Source organism: Schistocerca gregaria, chromosome 3 (assembly GCF_023897955.1).
Source record: "Schistocerca gregaria isolate iqSchGreg1 chromosome 3, iqSchGreg1.2, whole genome shotgun sequence".
Lineage (NCBI taxonomy): Eukaryota > Metazoa > Arthropoda > Insecta > Orthoptera > Acrididae > Schistocerca > Schistocerca gregaria.
The window spans coordinates 953,585,294-953,606,579 of NC_064922.1; the positions used below are offsets into that span (position 1 = coordinate 953,585,294).

General features: G+C 42.3%; 1 protein-coding gene across 1 annotated transcript in view; it reads left to right on the forward strand.

The window, feature by feature from the left end:
- LOC126355927 (DNA-directed RNA polymerase II subunit RPB2) overlaps positions 1–21,286 on the forward strand; it is a 92,634-nt gene that overhangs the window by 20,846 nt on the left and 50,502 nt on the right. Inside the window, exons 6-9 of the mRNA XM_050006489.1 lie at positions 2,438–2,602; positions 7,517–7,713; positions 8,129–8,248; positions 17,620–17,806. Of these exons, the coding sequence (XP_049862446.1) occupies positions 2,438–2,602; positions 7,517–7,713; positions 8,129–8,248; positions 17,620–17,806 (669 nt within the window). The remainder of the gene's footprint in view (positions 1–2,437; positions 2,603–7,516; positions 7,714–8,128; positions 8,249–17,619; positions 17,807–21,286) is intronic.

Below are 21,286 nucleotides of genomic sequence, written 5' to 3' on the forward strand. Positions count from 1 at the left end.
AAAGTGAATGACGAAAGATGGAGTGTGCTGTTGGATGTATATTAACACTTTGCACTCTGTAATGCAGACACAGACTATCTCTGTGCACGCACTCTTATTTAAATCAATGCAAGCATGCCACAAAGCCTTGCACAAACTTCTTCTGGGAACAGTGAGGCCCTTGACCAACAGTTAGGGTGCACATTAAAACAAAAAGTGCTGCTGTAGGCAATATATTTACATAAGCATTACAATACAAAACTTTTCAAACTGTAATATTTTTGAAACAGTTTTCAGGGTGGACTGTTTCCATAGCTATTTCACTCAAATTGTTCACAAATGAATCAGTCACAATCAAAATCATTTTCATTCTCATTTTCACATAAAAATTCTTCTTAAAGTTCCAGTCTCTCCATAAGAAGCAACTGTATATGGAGGAAAAGCCGTTTTATGCCTACTGACGTGAACATAATTATGACATTTTATCCCAACACAGCTGCTACAGTTACAGAGTTAACTAGGCTATCCCAAGTTGGCAGTAATAAGCAGTATTGATGCTTAGTACTGTCAGATTCAAGAATGGAACATGCAAAAGCTATGAAAAATCATATCGAATGAGGCTTGATATCGGAGTGGTAAACTAAATTTGCAGTGATGAGCACCACTTGTGCTTGGAGTGGAATTTGTTTCCAATAGTTGCTAACAGTAGAGACGTACATAGAAAACAGTGAAAGTTCATGGTAAATTAGAGTGGTCACTTCTTTAATTTGTAATTGGTAGTTGTGGTTTATGAATCTATGCTGCAGTGAATGAGGCCCTGGTCCGTTGAAATGTTTACTGGAAGCTTTTCAGACTTAATTCGTCAATCCTTCTTAAATTCTACTTCTGGTTTGCAAGTTGCAGTACAGAGGAGTTCCACATTATCAGGCACTGACATGCTCGCTGATGAAGGCAGAATTTTAACTGACACATCCCAGGCATAAATACTGCACAACGTTGTTGTGCAATTCTCGTCCTCACACCGCAATAAATATTGAGCATGTGAGGGCCCCTTTAGGAAAGCATTATGTGTCACGTTTAACTCAAATTACGGTAATCTGACATACTTTTTGTTGGGAGCAGATGAAAATGTGTATTCCTAAAGCGTTCTTCGCATAATGTGTCGTCCTAAATTCAATAACAAAAAATTTTCCAACTCAAATTCTACGATGTCACAAGGAAATGCAAATTCATAAATAGTCTGTATTTTGTCTCAGTAATTTGCCTTTGTGAATAAAACTAAAATGAAAACAGTGTAGCTCTTCCAGAACATACTGATGCTAGGTGTATTTTGGTACATTTAATAGTTTGCGAGTTTGAGGATATTGAATGAAATGTAAAATTGCGTGTTTGTTCCGTGTGGAACGTGGCAGCTCTGCACCACGTATCTACATGCTCCTGCTGAAGTGTCAGTTCTGAAGTAATTTTCATTAGTCGAAGAAACGCAGTATGGAAGAAAGTACTTGCAGGTAATGTCTTCTGCTTAAAAAGGAAAAAAAAAACTTGAATCTAGTTCACACAGAAAATACCTGTAACTAGTAAATTACAATTTTATATCTAATAAAGTAAGGTGAAGTATTGATATGCCAATAAAAACATTTATTTTTGCTCATCAAGAAAAGCTGCATAAATACTTTTAATATCACAATCCCCTTCAGATCGCCAAGATAACAATTTACTGATACAATACTAGCAAGAACTTTAGTAAGAAAATTGCCTAGGACTACTAAATGAGACTACCTCACTGGATTTCAAAAATGTTAGCATTGGAACTAAATTTAATTCTAAACATAAAACTTTTTGTTGTGAATTTACTGTACGAAACATTCTTGGTGCCCTTGTCACACACATTCTCCATAAAGATCGAAGCTTTTGACAGAATTCACCATTGTCTTTGACAGGAATGAAACTTAATGTCAGAGAAGTAATGGAATCGCACAGGTGTGATGCAGTACCCACTGCAACCAGATATTACATTGGCACTAATGGTGAAACTTCATCTGTTGTGTCTTTGTTTTTATCACAATGTGTAATAAAGGACACACTCCCACACAGTCCCTAGATAGTAAGTTTCTACTTCCACTCTTTGTCGAGTGCATTGCCCCTATATCTTGTCAACATAAATTCTAATTTCCTTACCCTCTATGATGACTTGAGTTCCAATAGTTTGAAGTGTGGTCTGCAATCTTCAGGCTCAAGAAAAAAAAAAATTCTGTTCCTAAAAAAAGTGGAGGGGGGCTGGGTTTCCATTGCTGCTGCTTCACATAGTGTAACAGGTCTGGAGACACCAAGTGACTAAATATTTTGTAATTCTGACAGAAACTTGTAACCTTGAACATTATTAACAAGTACCATTACATCAAAATTTGTATTGATGATTCCTATTCTGAGTGCTGTAGTGACTGCATTTGTGTTACAGAGCATTAAGAAGTCAGCAATTGGACAACGCATTGTTGCTATATTGCCATATATCAAACAAGAAATTCCCATCATTATTGCATTTCGTGCACTGGGGTTTGTTGCTGACAGAGATATCCTTGAACACATAATATACGATTTTGATGATCCTGAAATGATGGAAATGGTGAGTAAAACGTAAGAATTAGATCCTTGATATGCGTAGTGTTTTTCTCTTTTTATGCTAAGGCCATTTGTCATATCTGAACATACTGTACTTATTCTTTACTGTACTTATTCTTTTATTGTATTACCTGTGATAATATTGTTTAGAAAGTTTGTTGAGGTCGTGGTGTAAAAGTAAAGATGGCCAAAATAACTATGGCAGAAATGTTTCTGCACAACATCTCAACGGCTGCCAGGAAACAAAACCTGGACATTGGCATTACTAGCCAAAAACACTAACCACTAGATGTGCAGTCAGTTTGCTTTTGCTCCTGTGGTATTAGATTTTATTTTTGTGACATTAGAAGACATACCATAAGTGAATGGCTACTGGATGAGAGAGACTGATGGACAAGGAGATAGGAAAGATATTAAAGTTGGTCAGCATAGAATTGATTAAAGAGTCAGCATAATCCTGTTTGTCTGAAACAGAAGACAGATGATTCAAGACAATTCAAGACACTGCTGTGGACATTAGTGACATCACCAGAGAAGGTACTTTTATAGGTACTATCACTGAAGCTACATGGGGAGCCAAGGTGAAAAATTCTATTTCTGTCCTTGTTCTAAATGATTTCTTCAGTGTGTGATACATAAAGACATGTAGTGTGTGATAGTGCTCCTCATGTAACAGTACTGCAGTGTATTGTATTGCTTCCTCCCCTTATTCTCAGACATTAACATGACAGGACTGCCACCCTGCCCTGGTAACCAGTTCACTTTGCCAAGTACTATTGTATCTGGAAGACACACTCTCATAATTCCTTTATTGGTGACAACTGTCCTTAATACACAACTTTGTATACCATAACGTAACGACAAAAAACAGTACACAGATTATAGTTATTTGCTGATTAACCATGTTAGAAAACGAAGCACTGATGGCATTTTTTGTTCCTATTTTTAATCACTTCTAAGAATAGGGAGACCAGAGCTCAAGGAAGTTAACTGCACAATGTTTGTAAGCTCTATGTGAAAGCAAACACAATGCCAATATAATTTTATGTCAGTTACATCTTTTTGCACACATGAACATTGTTTCCTTAAATGTAAGTGGAGGGAAATTTAAAAAATGATACTTCAAAATGGATGCTAATTAACATTGCAAACATGAAATAATTAAAATTTAAAACAGTAGGAAAAGTTACTTCCAGAAACCTGAAATTATTCACATTTTACTGAGAGACTGGAAGTTATTGTGAAGAACTCCTGTATGAATAAAAGAATTGTGCCACAAGGAAACATTTAAATGTAACTCTAAAAATCTTGGCTTAGCATCAATATTTTTAGTTTCAGCTGGAAGCCTATTGAAAATGATGCATGCAGGATGCTACTGTTAGTTATTCACTACAAATCCCAAGAAAGTATGTGTTAAAAGGATGGCAGTGTTACAGTTCATACACATTTGATCAAAACCTGCATGAAATTGGTGAAATGGCACAACTTGTTTCTAATTAACCGTTACTGGGCTGAAAATACCTTTTTTAATACAGGAATATAATATGACTAGAAGATTTTTTTAAAAAAATGTACTCGACAAGTGGCAGCAGAAAAGCCCAGATACAAAGGTTAAGGAAATTTGCAAGGTTTCGGAGCCAGTGGTTCCTTCTTCTGGCAGAAGGGGAAGGAAGAGGGTGAAGGGAAATGACTGGAAAGGTTTAGGAAATGGGGAGAGTTTCTAAAAGTTGCCCAGAACTGTGGGTCAGGGCTGACTTACTGGACTGGATGAGAAGGAAAGACTGGTTGTTGGAGACTACACCAGATGAGATTTGAAGAACTGAGAGCTTAAAGGTGGAAAATAGGGTAATAAGCAAGAAAGAGTTTACTGACAAAATGTTGTGCAAGTGTTAATAAGAGCTTTCAAACAAAGTGCATTGTATGTGGTAGTTGTGAAGGGCAAGGAAAAAATAGACAGGTCAGAAAATAAGGTTTAGAAAACTAAGTGATTTAAGAAAGCAGTAGTTGCCGTGAAGAAATGCTGAGACTGAAGAAATTAATGTAAATTAAGACCATGTAGGAGGTGAGGACCAAGGACATGTTGACGCCAGTTCTCACCTGTGGAGATCTTAGGAACTTGTGTCCAGGGGAAGAATCCAGATGGTATGTGTGGTGAAACAGATACCAAGGTCAAGAGTGTCATCTTGCAGAGCATTCTCTGCAGCAGGATGTTGTGTGCAGAGTTACTTCAAAATACAATGCCAAAGGACATTGTATTTGTAAAGTAAATAAATTAACTTACTCAATTTATTGTCAGTACTTGTTATTATTGTAGTATGTGTGGTGTCCGTTCGTTCAGACATGTCTGAAAGAACAGACACCACACATTCATACACCTAATATGTAATGTTTGTGGAAGTGATAGTTTGCAGGAGTGCATCCCTCTTTACTCTTAAGAATTAAAAATGTTAGCTTTCACTGACCAAACAATCCTCATGTGTTAATATAATTCCAGTCTTTCTGTGTGTGTTGAAAACTTAATAATATAACAGTCTGTTTTCTGTAAGCCACAAGCTGATGTTACCACATTTCTTCATCTGAAGCATCTACATTATATTAAATGTTCTTCACAGTCAAACTTGTCATTTTCAACAAAGAAAAGTACCTCCATTTCCCTTGATTCTGTCCTATTTCAAGGAGTTGCGCACTCTGAAAGGTTATTTGCAGTCGAAATAATTATGTAAAAATTCAATGAAGTGCTTTCAGTATAAAGTATTACCATAAATGAAAGGCAGAAACAGGCAAAAATGTTTTATTCTAATAATTAACTGAATAAGTGAAGAGTGCATGACAGAGATTGTTGATTATGGAACATAAGATTGTGCAACAGCATATTAAAAGTAATGGTAATTAAAATCATGCAAATTGTAACTAAAATTGTGGAGCAGTATGTAAAGGTTCCTAATCCTAAGTTTCTCCATAGTTAGAATAATAGTTTCCATAAGTCAGTTTTTTGAAAATTTTGAAGTGCTGATTTTTAAAAGTGCTAGATTGGACTTTGAATGGTAAATGTACTATTGCAGTGTGTTGCCAACATTTATTGTTCTTAGAATGTTTCTGGTAGATGTGAATTTTGGCCTAAAATTTAAAAAAAAATCATGTTATCTTCCCCCCTCAAATTAAATTTGAGTGTACTAATTTCAGCATCTTATTCTTGTTGTAAATTAATAAAGATGTACCAGTTTTTGGGAAAATCAGTGTGAAATTAAACAGTACAGAGATGAGTGTCCAGTTCAGAGGGTGAGGATGACTCAGTTCCACGTGGAAAATTGTAAAAGCCATATTTGTTTAGATTAACACAGTATGGAAAAATAAAGATGCAAACAGAATCCAAATTGACAGGAATATTTATAAGTAGAGAGGAGGTGCCTTTTGAGCACAGAATTGTATGCGCTAGTTCACATATTGACTGTTCCATTTGCCATCGGCACTGAGAGACTAAAAGCAGCACTGTCATATCAATCTGGATCAGTCTATAAGAGACGCTTTGTGTGTTCACTTTGTGGCAGAAGCTTTGAGTGATAGTCTTGAGCACAAGCCTCGAATGGCTGTAGGCAGGAAAGTCTTTTAAGTGTTCTTGAGGGAGATTATGGTTATATTTGATTCTCATTTCATAAATTTGAATTTTAGTGTGGATATTAGGAAAATCTAGCAGAATAAATGGTTTCGCAAGTTTTTGTTGCCACCTGTATTCCAAATTTACATGTTGACTGGACCATTAGACTGTCTCACTTTTTAGATGAGCAAAAGTATTTTTGACTAGCCTCGCCGGTGTTTGATATAAACAGGGCCTGCTAATAATGGAACTTTGGCAGAATTTTGAATCCGAACTGTGCTAAGTGCTGAGGAAAGAATTTCATTTCTCTAAGACAGCATCATTGACAGTACCAATTGTGGACTTCTTGTTCAGAGGCAAGTGGAGGTCCTGAATCTGGGGCACTGACAATTCTACAACCATGTAGGCTGCAGATTCCTTGACTTGAGCCATAGGATGGTGGGGTTTTGGATTCCACTTAATAGGCTGAGGTTCAATTACTCACACGTGGTGGTTGTTTAGATATTGGGCACTCTGTGGGGTGGACTTTGTAGTTTTTTTAGGTTGGAGGTTCTTGCGAATGTGCAAAAAGGAGAGTGGGGATATGGTTTTTGGTGGAAAGGGGGGGGGGGAGGCGAAGTATGTTCCTCCACCGTCAACAAGCCAGTACTCAGTTCAATATCAACTTCACTATAGTCAGCTGTTCTCTACAGTCGAGCAATTGGCAACTCTGCTCAATGTGCACTCTCTCTTTCCTGACTCAGTGTTGGCAGATACTAGTCCTTCCACCAGAGAGGGATACTATTGCTGCCCAGCGACTTACTGAACCAGAGCAGTGCCAACCTCAGTATCAAACGGAAAAATGGTGCTACCCTTGACACAGTCCTTGATTGGACTGTCAGGGGTCAGATGTGGGTGACACTATAAATTCTCTCGCTTCTCTGGCATCAGTATTGATTTCAGCACTTTGTTTTTACCTCCCCTCCATACTTTCATAATTCAGGTAAATTTTTAGCTGATGCTACTAATTCCAGATGAACCCTCTTGATTGAGGGACAGATGACTTTGTGGGTTAGTCCATTAACCCTGAGTCAGCCATGCTCTCTTCTTTTTTATTGTATTTGTAAGGATATTTCACTGCCAGTGACCAGAAGTAGCAATGAAGTTTACAGGTTGTATTGTGGCAAGGCAATTATCCATGAACCAATCATCATATTATGTGTACTTTTACCAAGTGCTATTGCTTTGGTAATAATGATCATGGTGTGATGAATGTTGTAAGGTATAGAGGGAAGAAATTTTCCGAGTGTGAAATTCATTTAATTGCCTTGTCTGTGTATACAGGTAAAGCCATCTCTGGATGAGGCATTTGTGGTTCAGGAACAGAATGTTGCCTTGAATTTCATTGGTACAAGAGGAGCGCGACCTGGTGTCACTAAAGAGAGGCGTATAAAATACGCACGAGAAATTTTGCAGAAAGAAATGTTGCCACATGTAGGTGTGTCTGATTTTTGTGAAACAAAGAAAGCATATTTCTTGGGGTAAGTATTAGAATCAAATTTTAGTGTTTTTGAATTCTACATTGACTTTATTATTGCTTTAACACTCCGGTTACCAGAAGCATTTATTTTAACTATTTACTCCATTAAAAAAGTTTCCTTAAAGAAAATTATTCACAATGTAGAAAATAGAATCCATTAAGGCTCAGGTATCAAGTCAGAAACTGTTAACTTGCTTGCACTGTAAAATTGATGTTCTAATTACTGGAGTCTTATACACCACATTCACATTTATATTTAAATGGAAAATTACAGATTCCACATGTGAAATTGTTATTGAAATTTGGGCAGGCCTGTTAATTGATCATTTTGCAAAAACAAAAATTTCATCCTTGAAATTAATTTTACTTTACTTCCAGAGCTGGCTTAACTATGTGTTACATCTGATTATTTACAGCTACATGGTGCATAGGCTGCTTCTAGCGGCTCTCGGTAGACGTGAGTTGGATGATCGTGATCACTACGGTAACAAGAGGCTAGACCTTGCAGGACCTTTGCTGGCCTTTCTGTTTAGAGGGTGAGAAATGCTTTTTTTACTGGCGAGATTGATCTAATTTTTTTTTTCTTTGACTGGAGTTTCCTCACAGTCTCAGTATTCTGGTTTATTGACAAAATTATGAAACGGTGTATACGCCCCGGGAAAACTGTGGGAATTCTTTCATCTGGGAGAAAACCGGGAAAGCATGACCTTGTTGATGTGTTGGAGTATGCTATGTGGTTTTCAATTTTGACTGCCAAGTGTTCATTCCCAATAATGTTGCTGATTCACCGAGATGTAGTCATAATGGAAAGTGGTATTCTGCTGAATGTGGGTGCTAATGTGGGATTTGTTGTCTCTGCTATGTCCAATAGAATAATCTTTATTAACAGCCCTTCCATTAAACAGCTTGTCAGCTGTTGCTAAATGTAGAACAAATTTATAACTACCTCGAAGAGTCCTTTCACAGCACCCTTCCATATTTTTGCTCTAAAGTGGAGTCAAATAATACAAGCGAAACCAAGAAATGAATACACATTTGAAAGGAATGGAAACAAACTTCAGTTCATTTTTCTGGAGCTTTAACCAAAATAAATATGCTAAAAAACTAGTAAAAACTTCATTTGAGTATACAGAATTTTCTTCTGCAAGTATTCACAGCTTCCTTAATTCTTCCTCTCTGGAATCCTCTATGATTTCAGTATACATTTCTGAATGCTATTTTTTGTCGTGTCTTTCAGTAGACAACTTTCTTACCCAAGTAATTACTGTACTACACATGTATTGTTAAAACTAACAAAAAAAATGAAAAAGTTCCTGCTCTGGTTTGAAGAGTGTTTCAGAAATCTTGCATTTTTTGGAGCTGATTGTTCCATTATTTTAGTAACTGTGCTGCACTTTTGTTTCAATGTTGAATAAGTCACCTTTCAACACTCTCGACAGCACAGAGACGGCTTTGCCATGCAAGATGAATTGAGGTGAATTAAGCCTAGTTCGACTGATGCACTGTGCACACATTCTCAGCGCTTTGCTTTGAATGCACGTGATTTTATGTGTATGAGGGAGCCCTGGTCTATATGATCAGTTTCATATTCATCATCTGATCTGTGCAGGACCAGCCTTTTCTAAACCATCCTTAATATTCTCTGAATTGGTGGTCTAACAGCTCCATCCTCCCTCTGCCCACCTACTAGGATGTGCTTCCCCCCCTGCGGGTCCGGGGTAAGAATAGGCCCGAGATATTCCTGCCTGTCGTAAGAGGCGACTAAAAGGAGTTTCAACCGTTTTGGCCTTCCATGTGATGGTCTCCCTTGGGGTTTGATCTCCATTTTTCAAAATTCTACAGAAGTACGAGCCTTTTGGGGAAGGACGCCTTACGTGGTGTATCACTAGTCCTCAGTGCACTAAGATCTTGGCACTCAGCATTGTAACGGCGTTGTAACCGCACCCACTATTCCTCAAATTGGGCCTAAACGCCTGATGGGTTGAACAAGTTACACCCATAGTGCGTCCCCATCTGCACCTACAATCATGATTGACTTTTCATGGCACCCAAAATCCAGCACGGTAGCCAGCCCGTTGTGCTGGGGTCGCCATGTACCCTCTAGGTTGTAGCCCCCTGACAACACAGGGAACGTACTGCCGATACCTGAGCTGCACCCTCCCCATGTCGGCCAAGGAGTAGATGTCCGTCTCCTTGGGGCATCAGGACTCCCGGCAACGGTCATCCTGCCAGGTGGCCCTTGCTGAGGCTGGGTGGCGCCCGTGGGGAGAGCCCCTGGTCGGAGTGGGTGGTATCGGGGCGGACATTTCGCAGATAAAACGTCAACATGTATCAGGTCGATCTGCGGCAGAGTCTTTTAAAAAGAAAGGTACTGTCTCTGGTTCTGGTTCTCCTGCCCTTTCCCCCTTGGCCACTCACTGGGAGGAAGGACAGGCCCGCCGGCTTGGGGCGAAGTACTTCCCCCGCTATTTAGTCTGTTCTTGGACTGATAGGGGGAACGTTCCCCACCCCAAACAAGCCCATGTTCTTTGTCCAGCACATCGAGGACATCTTCGGGGAAAGTGAGGCTCTCAGTAAAATGCGTTCGGGGTCCGTTCTTATAAAGACCACCTCCGCCACACAGTCGGCGGCGCTCCAGGCGTGCGACCGACTAGGGGACATCCCAGTGTCCATTGTCCCGCATCTGGCACTGAATAGGACGCAGGTGGTTATTTTTCATCGGGACCTCCTGCTGCAATCTGATGAGGAGCTCAGAGCCAACCTGGAGCGCCAAGGCGTGAATTTCGTCCGGCGAGTCCAGCGCGGCCCCAAAGACCGTCGCATGCGACCTTAAGTCCCGCCTCCTTTGCACTGCTTTCAGTGTTTGGGCTTTGGGCACTTGTCGTCACGGTGTGAGTCTGAGCCCCTTTGTGGCGACTGTGGACGTCCTCTTCGTGAGGAACATACATGCACCCCACCACCTCGGTGTGTTAATTGTCGTGGCCTCCACTCGCCTAGATCTTTAGATTGCCCCGCATATCAGAAGGAGAAGAAGATTCAAGAATTAAAAACTTTGGACCATCTCTCTCTTGTTCTGAGGCCAGGAAGAAGTATGACCGCCTCCATCCCGTGACGTTGACAACTTCGTTTTCCTCAGTCATGTCCACTCCTTCCACAGTATCCTCACCCCTATCCTGTCCCCCCTCCACCTCCTCACCCCATCCGGGGTCTATTCCTCCGCCTCCCAAATCCCTCCCTCCCAAATCCTCCTCCCTCTCGGCCCCTGCCCCAGGGGCCACCCTTCCTCCTCCTCCCCCTGAGAATCGATCCTCTTCTCAGGCGTCCATCGGGGAAACATTCCGGACCCCGGCTTACGAGGTCCGGCGTTCCATAACGGACCCAGCGCGTGAGGACCTTCTTCGGGCCCAGCCCACCATCCCCGTGCCTCATTGGACTTCCAAGAAGGCCTCCAAGAAGTAGTCTTTATCCCCCTCTCCACCCCGGAGCGTTTCGTCTGACGCTCCATCCGTGAGCGGCCGTCTTCAGTTTCGCCGGGATGCTCTGCTGCCAGGCGCTCAGCTGGCCCGTCGTCGGCGAATGATGCTGCCCCTCCTACGCAACCCAGGAATGCGGCCACAGCTGGCGACGACTCGATGGAACAGGATCCGCCTCCCGCCGGTTGTAGCGTTGTTCCCTCGAAACCTGGCCCTCCGCTGCCGTCAAGGTGACCAGCTCTTCACCTGTTTTGTTCCCCCTTTTTTCTGACTAGCGATGGCTTTGTTACAGTGGAACATAAGAGGTATTCGATCTAATTGTGAGGAATTACAACTGCTCCTCCGCCTGCACTGTCCGCTCGTCGTTGGTCTCCAGGAAACCAAGTTGCACCCAACTGACCGTATTGCTTTTACCCACTATACCTCGGAGCGGTCTGACCTCACGCCTGTGGACGGTATTCCAGCTCATGGTGGGGTCATGTTGCTCGTTTGGGACGATGTCTATTACCATCCCATCCCATTGACCACCCCACTCCAAGCAATAGCTGTCCGTATTACTCTTTCTGCCTTTACTTTTTCTCTTTGTACTGTCTACACTCCATCGTCATCCGCAGTTAGTCGGGCTGACATGATGCACCTGATTGTTCAGCTTCCTCCGCCGTTTTTATTGTTTGGCGACTTCAATGCCCATCCTCCCCTTTGGGGCTCTCCTGCATCCTGTCAGAGAGGCTCCCTCTTGGCGGATGTCTTAAACCATCTCAATCTTGCCTGTCTCAATACTGGCGCCCCGACTTTCCTCTCGGACTCTACTCATACCTACTCCCACTTGGACCTCTCGATCTGCTTTACCACTCTTGCTCGTCGGTTCGAGTGGTATGTCCTTTCTGACACCTATTTGAGCGACCATTTCCCCTGTGTCGTTCGTCTCCTGCACCACACACCATCCCCACGTCCTTCGAGCTGCAACATACCGAAAGCTGACTGGGGACTTTACTCCTCCCTGGCGACCTTTCCGGACCACGATTTTCTCAGTTGTGACAGTCAGGTCGAATACCTCACGACTGTTATCATCAATGCTGCCGAATGTTCCATTCCTCTCGTACTACCTCTTCTTCACGTCGCGTTTCCGTCCCCTGGTGGAATGAGGCTTGTAGAGACGCTATCCGTGCTCGACGACATGCTTTACGCACCTTTGGCCGCAATCCTAGGTTGGCGAATTGTATTGGATACAAACGACTCCGAGCGCACTGCCGTAGAGTCATCAAAGACAGCAAAAAAGCTTGTTGGGCCTCTTTCACCAGCTCCTTTAACAGTTTTACTCCCTCTTCTGTCGTCTGGGGTGGCCTGCGCCGGCTGTCGGGCATTAAGGCCCACTCCTTGGTACCTGGCCTGACTTCAGGTAATGAGATACTTGTTGATCCTGTGGATGTCTCCAACGCCTTCGGCCGCTTTTTCGCAGAGGTTTCAAGCTCCGCCCATTACCACCCTGCCTTCCTTCCTTCCCAGGAAAGAGGCAGAAGAGGCTCGGCGACCTTCCTTCCACTCACCGAATCTGGAAAACTATAATGCCCCCTTTACTATGCGGGAACGCGAACGTGCACTTGCACTGTCCCGGTCCTCTGCTCTGGGGCCAGATGCCATTCATGTTCAGATGCTGACACACCTTTCTCCGGCAGGCAAAAGCTTTCTTCTTCGTACCAACAATCGTGTCTGGACCGAAGGTCAAGTCCCCATGTGTTGGCATGACGCCGTCGTTGTTCCTATACCCAAACCCGGGAAGGATCGACACCTTCCTTCTAGTTATCGCCCCATTTCTCTTACAAGCTGTGTCTGTAAGGTGATGGAGCACATGGTTAACGCTCGGTTAGTTTGGATTCTTGAATCTCGACGGTTACTTACCAATGTTCAATGCGGCTTTCGTCGCCACCGCTCCGCTGTTGACCACCTTGTGACCTTGTCGACATTCATCATGACCAACTTTTTACGAAAGCACCAAACGGTAGCCGTGTTCTTCGATTTGGAGAAGGCTTATGATACCTGTTGGAGAGGAGGTATCCTCCGCATTATGCACAGGTGGGGTCTACGCAGTCGCCTGCCCCTTTTTATTGATTCCTTTTTAACAGATCGAAACTTTTGGGTACGTGTGGGTTCCGTATTGTCCGACGTCTTCCTCCAGGAGAACGGAGTGCCTCAGGGCTCTGTCTTGAGCGTAGCCCTTTTTGCCATAGCGATCAATCCAATTATGGATTGCATTCCACCTAATGTCTCAGGCTCTCTTTTTGTCGATGACTTCGCAATCTACTGCAGTGCCCAGAGAACATGCCTCCTGGAGCGCTGCCTTCAGCGTTGTCTTGACAGCCTATACTCATGGAGTGTGGCTAATGGCTTCTGGTTCTCTGAAGAGAAGACGGTTTGCATCAACTTTTGGCGATATAAAGCGTTCCTTCCGCCATCCTTACATCTCGGTCCCGTTGTTTTCCCATTCGTGGAAACAACTAAGTTTTTAGGGCTCACACTGGACAGGAAACTTTGTTGTTCTCCGCACGTCTCTTATTTGGCTGCCCGTTGTACACGTTCCCTTAATGTCCTCAGAGTTCTTAGTGGTTCATCTTGGGGAGCGGATCGCACTGTCCTGCTTGTATCGGTCAATAGTCCGATCAAAGCCGGATTATGGGAGCCTCGTCTGCTCGTCCATCCCTCTTCGCCGTCTCAACTCCATCCACAATCGGGGGTTACGTCTTGCGACTGGAGCATTCTACACTAGTCCCGTCGAGTCTTTATGCTGAAGCTGCCAAATTACCATTGACCTACCGGCGTGGCGTATTGCTTTGACGGTATGCCTGCCGGCTGTTGTCAATGCCCGCCCACCCCTCTTATCAGTCCTTCTTCGCCGATTCTCTCGACCGTCAGTATGGGTTGTACGTGTCTGCCCTGCTGCTCCCTGGAGTCCGCTTTCGTCGCCTGCTTAGACAATTGGATTTTGCTCTCCCTACCACCTTCAGAGAGGGTGAGAGCCCGGCACCACCTTGGCTCCAGGCTCCGGTTCGTATTCATCTCGACCTCAGCTCACTACCGAAGGAGGGTACTCCAGCTGCAGTGTATTGCTCACGGTTTGTCGAACTTCGTGCGTGACTTGCCAGTCACACCTTTATTTACACTGATGGCTCCAAAACTGACGATGGTGTCGGCTGTGCCTTTGTCGTCGGGGCCGTCACCTTTAAATACCGGCTCCTCGACCAGTGTTCCAGCTTTACGGCCGAGCTTTTTGCTCTCCATCAGGCCATTCAGTATGCCCGGCGCCACCGCCATTCATCGTATATACTCTGCTCTGATTCACTCAGTGCTCTTCAGAGCCTTGGAGCTCCATATCCGGTCTATCCCTTGGTGCAACAGATCCAGCAGTCCCTCCATTCTTTTGCTGATGATGGCTCTCCTGTCAGTTTTCTGTGGGTCCCCGGCCATGTAGGAGCATGCAGCATGAGGCTGCTGATGCTGCAGCAAAGGCTGCAGTCCCCCTGCCTCGGCCAGCCTCCCATTGTCTCCCGTCATCTGACATTAGTGGGGTTGTTTGTAAGAGGCTTGTGTCATTGTGGTGGGATACTTGGTCTTCACTTCAAGGAAACAAGCTCCGGGCCGTAAGGGCCGTAACACCGTTCCCAACTTCTTTGACAACCTCCTCCCGACCATCTAGGTGAGAAGAGGTCCTTCTGACCAGGTTGCGGATTGGGCATTGCCGGTTTAGCCACCACTACATGCTCTCCACTGACTCAGCCTCGCAGTGCCCTTGTGGTCATGCATTGACAGTGCGCCATGTTTTATTGTCGTGTCCCCGTTTTAGTCAATCTCATGTTGTCCTGTCTCTGCCATCTATGTTACAGGATATTTTAGCTGATGACGCTCAAGCAGCTCCTCGTGTTCTTCGTTTTATTACTTTCACTGGCTTGTCCGAAGACATCTCATGACCTCAGTAGTTGAGCGCCCTTAAACCTCCCCCAAAAAAAAGAAAAAAAAATAGGATGTGCTTCACCCAGTTATGAACGTGTAGTACGTTGTTGTTAATATTAGCACTAGTGTGTTCCAGATGAGACAAACATCAGTTTGTCTTAGTGCTCATATTACTTTCATTACCCCTCTAAGTGCTTCTACTTGTAGCCTTAGTTCCACTGTGCTGTTCGATATTTCTACCTTGATGAATTATACAAGGATTGAATGAAAAGTAATGCCTCCACATTCGTTAATTGGGTTTGGGTGGGAATATTTTAATAAATCACACGCAGAAATAATACTTAGAATGTGATCTTTAATTGCCAATGTTCACTTTACCACACAATCACCAGCCAGTTGGATACATTTCTGCCAGCAATGAAAAAGTTTTCTGAAGCAGTCACTGAAGAAGTCAACACTCTGTTTCAGCAACCACAGTCTCACAGTTCTCTCAATGTCCCAGCAGGTCGTCTTTCAGTATCGGGAACAGATGGAAATCAAACGATGCTAAATCTGGACCGTATGGAGGATGCCGTACAGTGGTGAGATTCAGTCTCTGAAGTTCTGCTATGGTGGCACATAAAGTGTGTGGTTTGGCATTGTCATGCTCTAGGAAAACATTTCCCTTTTCCTTTTGGACCCTTGTCAGCCATCATTTCAGAGTTCGCAGCGTATTGACTTAACATTCTTGAGTTTATTATTGTTCCACGATCAAGGAAATCAACACGGATAACACAATCTGCGTCCCAGAATACTATGGCCATGATTTTTCCAACTGAGGGCTGCGCCTTGAATTTCTTTTTCTGGAGTGAGTCCTTATGTCTTTATTCCAAAGACTGTCATTTCATCTCCGGGTCGTAATGGTGTACTCACATTTCGTCTCCTGTCGCAATAGAATGGAGAAAGTCGTCACCTTCATTCTCATAATGTGAGTGGAGTTACCGACAAATTTCAAGTCTGTGCTCTTTCATTCCAGGAGTCAGCATCCTGGGTACCCATCGTGCACAGATCTTCCGATAGCCAAGCAGAGCAATAATGTGACCCACACATTGTTGTGAAATGCCGATTGTGTTTGCAATTTCTCTGAGTGATACGACAATCGTCCTGACTCAATGTCAACATTTTGCTTGTGAAACTCGTTGGTTGCTGTAGTAGGATACCCAACTCTTTGTTTGTCCTGCATGTAAGATGTTCCCACCTCAGCTTCTTTAAACTTACTCGCCCAACGACGCACAGTACTCACATCAACACAATCACCACAAACTGCTTTCATTCTCTGATGAATCTCTTTTGGGGTGACACCTTCTGCTATCAAGAATTGAATGGGTGCACGATGCTTAAATCGCATTGGTCTGCACAGGGTTCCATACTTTACACTGTAACAACACAGCCGTTCAGTGCTAAGGCTTCCCGCCAACTGTAGCTGTAGAGAATAGGCTATGGAACAAGCCAGTACCTGCCGCATACCAATGCTGCCAACTGTTGAAGAGTTACAAAGGTGGAGGCATTAGTTTTGTCAACCCTTGTAGATCAAATAATATCCTTTTACTTGATATTTCCATATATGATCCCTGTCAAATTTTAATTATATCACATGTTCTGTGCTTTTCAAGTTCCTGTATTGTACCCATGTTATCATAAAATGTGGTTATTTAGCTAAGTCTGTATGGCTTCATTTTCTTTACGTCATAATATTTTTTTGCTTTTACACATGTCTGCATGTGTTTGTAAATGTGTGTGTGTGTGTGTGTGTGTGTGTGTGTGTGTGTGTGTGTGTGTGTGTGTCCTTTTTTCCCCCCTAAGGTAAATCCTTCCGCTCCCGGGATTGGAATAACTCCTTACCCTCTCCCTTAAAACCCACATCCTTTCGTCTTCCCCCTCCTTCTCTCTTTCCTAATGAAGCAACCGTGGGTTGCGAAAGCTAGAATTTTGTGTGTGTGTTTATCAACATACCAACGCTTTCGTTTGGTAAGTTACATCATCTTTGTTTTCAGATATATTTTTCCCACGTGGAATGTTTCCCTCATTATAATTTTTTTTTCTTTTTTTTCTTTTTTTTCCACTGTATATTGGAGGGTCAGAGGCTAAAGTGTCAGATTAAACCCAAAGTTTAAGATCATAATCCCCAGTCGGTCCCAGAATTTTGGCCAGTTATTGCTGGCAGTGTTTGCTAATATGAAGAAAGAAGTGCTGTGATTTGGAGTCAGACTGAAACTTAAGTCAGTCCATAGGTAAAGAGGAAGGCAAGGATGTGAGACCTCTAATAGGATGATGTGTGGTAAAACACTGTGCTGTTCAAATCAAGCTTCAGAGGTGTGGCAGCTTCACTATATTTGTGTACCACTGACTGCTGCCGTGACTTCTTTAGAATATTGTCCAATATTGCAATAAAGTTGTTCCTGGTAGGTCTGTGTTACTGAATAGAAAAAGGGTTTTATTTTCTTTTACAGGCTTTTCAAAAATCTGATGAAGGAGGTGCGCATGTATGCTCAAAAGTTTATAGATCGTGGAAAAGATTTCAACTTGGAACTGGCTATCAAGACAAAAATAATCACAGATGGTCTGCGGTACTCTTTGGCTACTGGCAATTGGGGTGATCAGAAAAAGGCTCATCAGGCTAGGGCTGGAGTCTCGCAGGTAAGTTCTGTTGTTTGAATTACAATTACACATGGGATTAGCCATCAGATTTTCATATAGTACAGCCTTTGACATTTCTCATCCATCTGATTGATGTCTCCTAAGGTGACAATCAATCAGTCGCAACACATTTCCTGTTGCTCTGGCAGACATGTTTCATGGGAGCTGCGGATGCATGGAGCACTTACTTCTACTGAAGTCTCAGCTGGTGTTTGGTTGTTATAACAGATGTAACAAAGAGTTTCTTCGCAGTGCCACTTGCAAAAGCAGCAATCATTGGCTGTAATAAAATTTTCTACATATGTCGCTACTAATTGGTGTATTTCCTGGTACAGTCCATTAGAGAGCAGAGGGATGGCATTTAAGTCATTTGGAGACAACCAACCTACCCGAATCTTGATGCTGTACTTCTCCTTGCAGCTATACTATTAATAAACCAGCTGTTTCATTTCTGACAAATACTGTATAGCATCACATTTTGTGTGACAATAACATGATCTCTGTACTCATGTTAATGAAACATAATTTCCACAAGTAGTGCAGAAATTTTTTTATTGGGTCCTACCTCCAACTGGCTTTGCAGTTTATTGAAATTCAGTTCAAATTTTTTGAAAGCTCTTGTGATACATTCATTTGTAGGACAGTCTCACACGCATGCACGCACACGCAATGGGAAAGTGGTTAAAAAATTGGTGTCAGTCCTTGAGAGCAAAGCAAAGCATTGATTCAACCAGTAATAATACACTGAAGAATATGTCATTACTACAATTACAGTAGCTGTTTGAGCGATGCTTAGTAACAACACATGCCAGTGAGAGACACTATGCAATATCAGGGTGTATACTACCCAGGACGACTGGGAGATCCGGGAATTTTTTCATACGTGAGAAACCTGGGGAAAAACCCGGGAATTTTTCATTGTTTTCGTTTTCAGTTAAATTTTTCTAATTTTGACTAGTAAGAACTGATACTGTAACAAAGGATATTACTGTATCCCACTATTGAGGAATAATACTGCAGCAGTAAAACATGAACGAGAGGACAAACAAAAATAAAACTTAAATTGCAAAGGAAATTTGCCGTATAAAACAATAAAACACAGTGCTCATACAAGCGTTTGCCCACAGAAAAATGTGTCAAAGACTTTAAGAAGACTATGCAATGCTTCATAACAACAAATTGCCTCCGAGGAGCTTGACGTCACAACTGTTTGCATTAGATTCATTTTAGCAGTTACGAGTGAGATCATGCGTATGCGCAATTGAGTAATGCCTTCTCCCGCTTCTGGCTACAGAAATGTGGCTGTTGGCTGTGTAACCAGTCCCAGCCAGCAGCTAGATGCTATCGGGAATAATTTTACTGACACACCAAAACTACCAGATTCATGCATGCATAGCAGGCCCGGATCTAGGAGGTGGGGGGGGGGGGGGGGGGGCAAATTCATGTTCTTGAGGGGGATAAAAACTTTTACACAAAGCGCCAAGCATCCAGCGCACATTGGATTCATATGACTTTGAAACACATTCTAAATTGGTTTCTGAATGATTTGTGAATGCGTGCATAGTGTTCGCACTGTCTCTGTCGGGGAATCCTCGTCGCAACTAAAAATAAACTTTACTGCAGACAAAAGCAACTATAAGAGCTGAGTGCAGTGAAGCCGAAGAGATGAATACCAACCGCTTTCTGATTATGTGGTTGAATGGGTTTGCGAATGATGAGCGTTGTTATAATAACCAATGAAATCCATAAATTCAGACTACCAGAGTGGAAATAAACGACTAACAGGAAAAACAGGTAAGAAATATTATGTATTGTCTTCTCGGTGAATTCAAGAAAATAATAAAATGTTGGTAGAAAAGTTTTGGCCAGATCGCTATAATAGTAATGGCCAGTTGTCTAGTCTCCAGCTAGCAGCCACTTTTAAGTCCTATTCTGGAAGTAGCGCAGAAAAGTGTTTCACGAAGATGTAACAACGCTTAACCGGAGAATAATGGCAGGATAACGAAACCGACGATCCTGGCAGAGTTAACTGGCGAATAAGCTTTGACATTGGTAGTAGTAGTTACAGAATTAGTGATGACAAAACTGTTTATTAGAACGAGGAAGAGAAGAACGGGGACATCACACAAATTATGGAAGAATGATTCTGTGTATGTATAAAAATTTCGTACTACTTTTTTTCGCTCTATTACTTGAGAAAGTGGAGCGTGTGAATGAAATGTGAAACTATTTCCAAACATAAATCTTTTTGCTTGTAGTAGGCCTAATACACATTTAATATTGGTACTTTGTGAATTTTATTCTGTCGTGTTATAAAAATGACCATTTGTACCAAAACAGCCTCGTTTATTTTGTGTGTTTTACAATTGCTGCAGTATTAGAAAGCCTATTTTGTTTTATCTAGGAGACAGGGACAAAACAGACATAATCAGATTGAGAAACCACACCAGTCTTGGGTCCCATTTGTATTAACAACTTCTTTAGTATTAGGCAACAACATTTCAATTTTTCATGTAGCAAAACGTTTGACGAGCTTTGATTAGGTAATAGATTCTTTTGCAGAAAGGAAAGCTGTAGCTAGATTAGAGAGAGAAAAAACTAGGTGCTAAGGGTTGAAGAAACGGGTACTGTCTTGCTTGTCCCTTTTCTTTACTGCTGTTATGTATCCCACATGAATCTGGCAGTTTATGTCCCACAAAGCAGCAAGTTGTTAGCTAATAGGGAATAAAAAGTACAAATTTTCTAAAGAGTTCTTCTTTACAAATAATCCCTTCCAGTATTAACTGCGAGGAAAAGAGAGGCAGGATGTAGGAGAGGCACTACAGGACGTTTTAATTTCCACTGTCGTGAATATAGCTTGATGGCATCCATTACAAAAAGTACACGTCTCAATTTCACAGAGCGAAATACAATGACGTGCGATAGAAGAATGCTGTGTGAAGAGGCATGGCACTGCACTGTGGCACCCTTAAGACCAAGTAACATGCCATACATTTCCTTGAACATATATGGTTTATGCATCAGACTCTTCAGAAAGATGTGCCCTACAAAATGAAAATATTGCTGAAAATTTGATTTTTAAAATTTTTGACTCTATCTCCAACGCTCGAGCAGGGGGAAGGGGGGTGGGGACACCACTATCTAGTATTTCTACTATTACTCCGGTTCAGAAATATCGTAGATCCAGGACTGATACACAAGAGCAGTCTGAGTTATAGTGGGGAAGTGGGTAGACTCCACATGACCCGTGTTTACATTTAGAGATTTTTGCTGTTTCCTCTTTGTTCACTACTCTCATGTCAAATGAAAACAAAACGGATTTCTGTGGCCGGCAGCTATCAAGTGAATTGAGAAATATATTCACATAGTTACAGAAGGCAAAAATATGTTATTAGTTTCAGATTTTATTTTATTTCCATTTTTCTGACCGTCAAGCATTAATCGCCTTGCAGAACAATGAAGTTATTGTCAGTTTGCTAA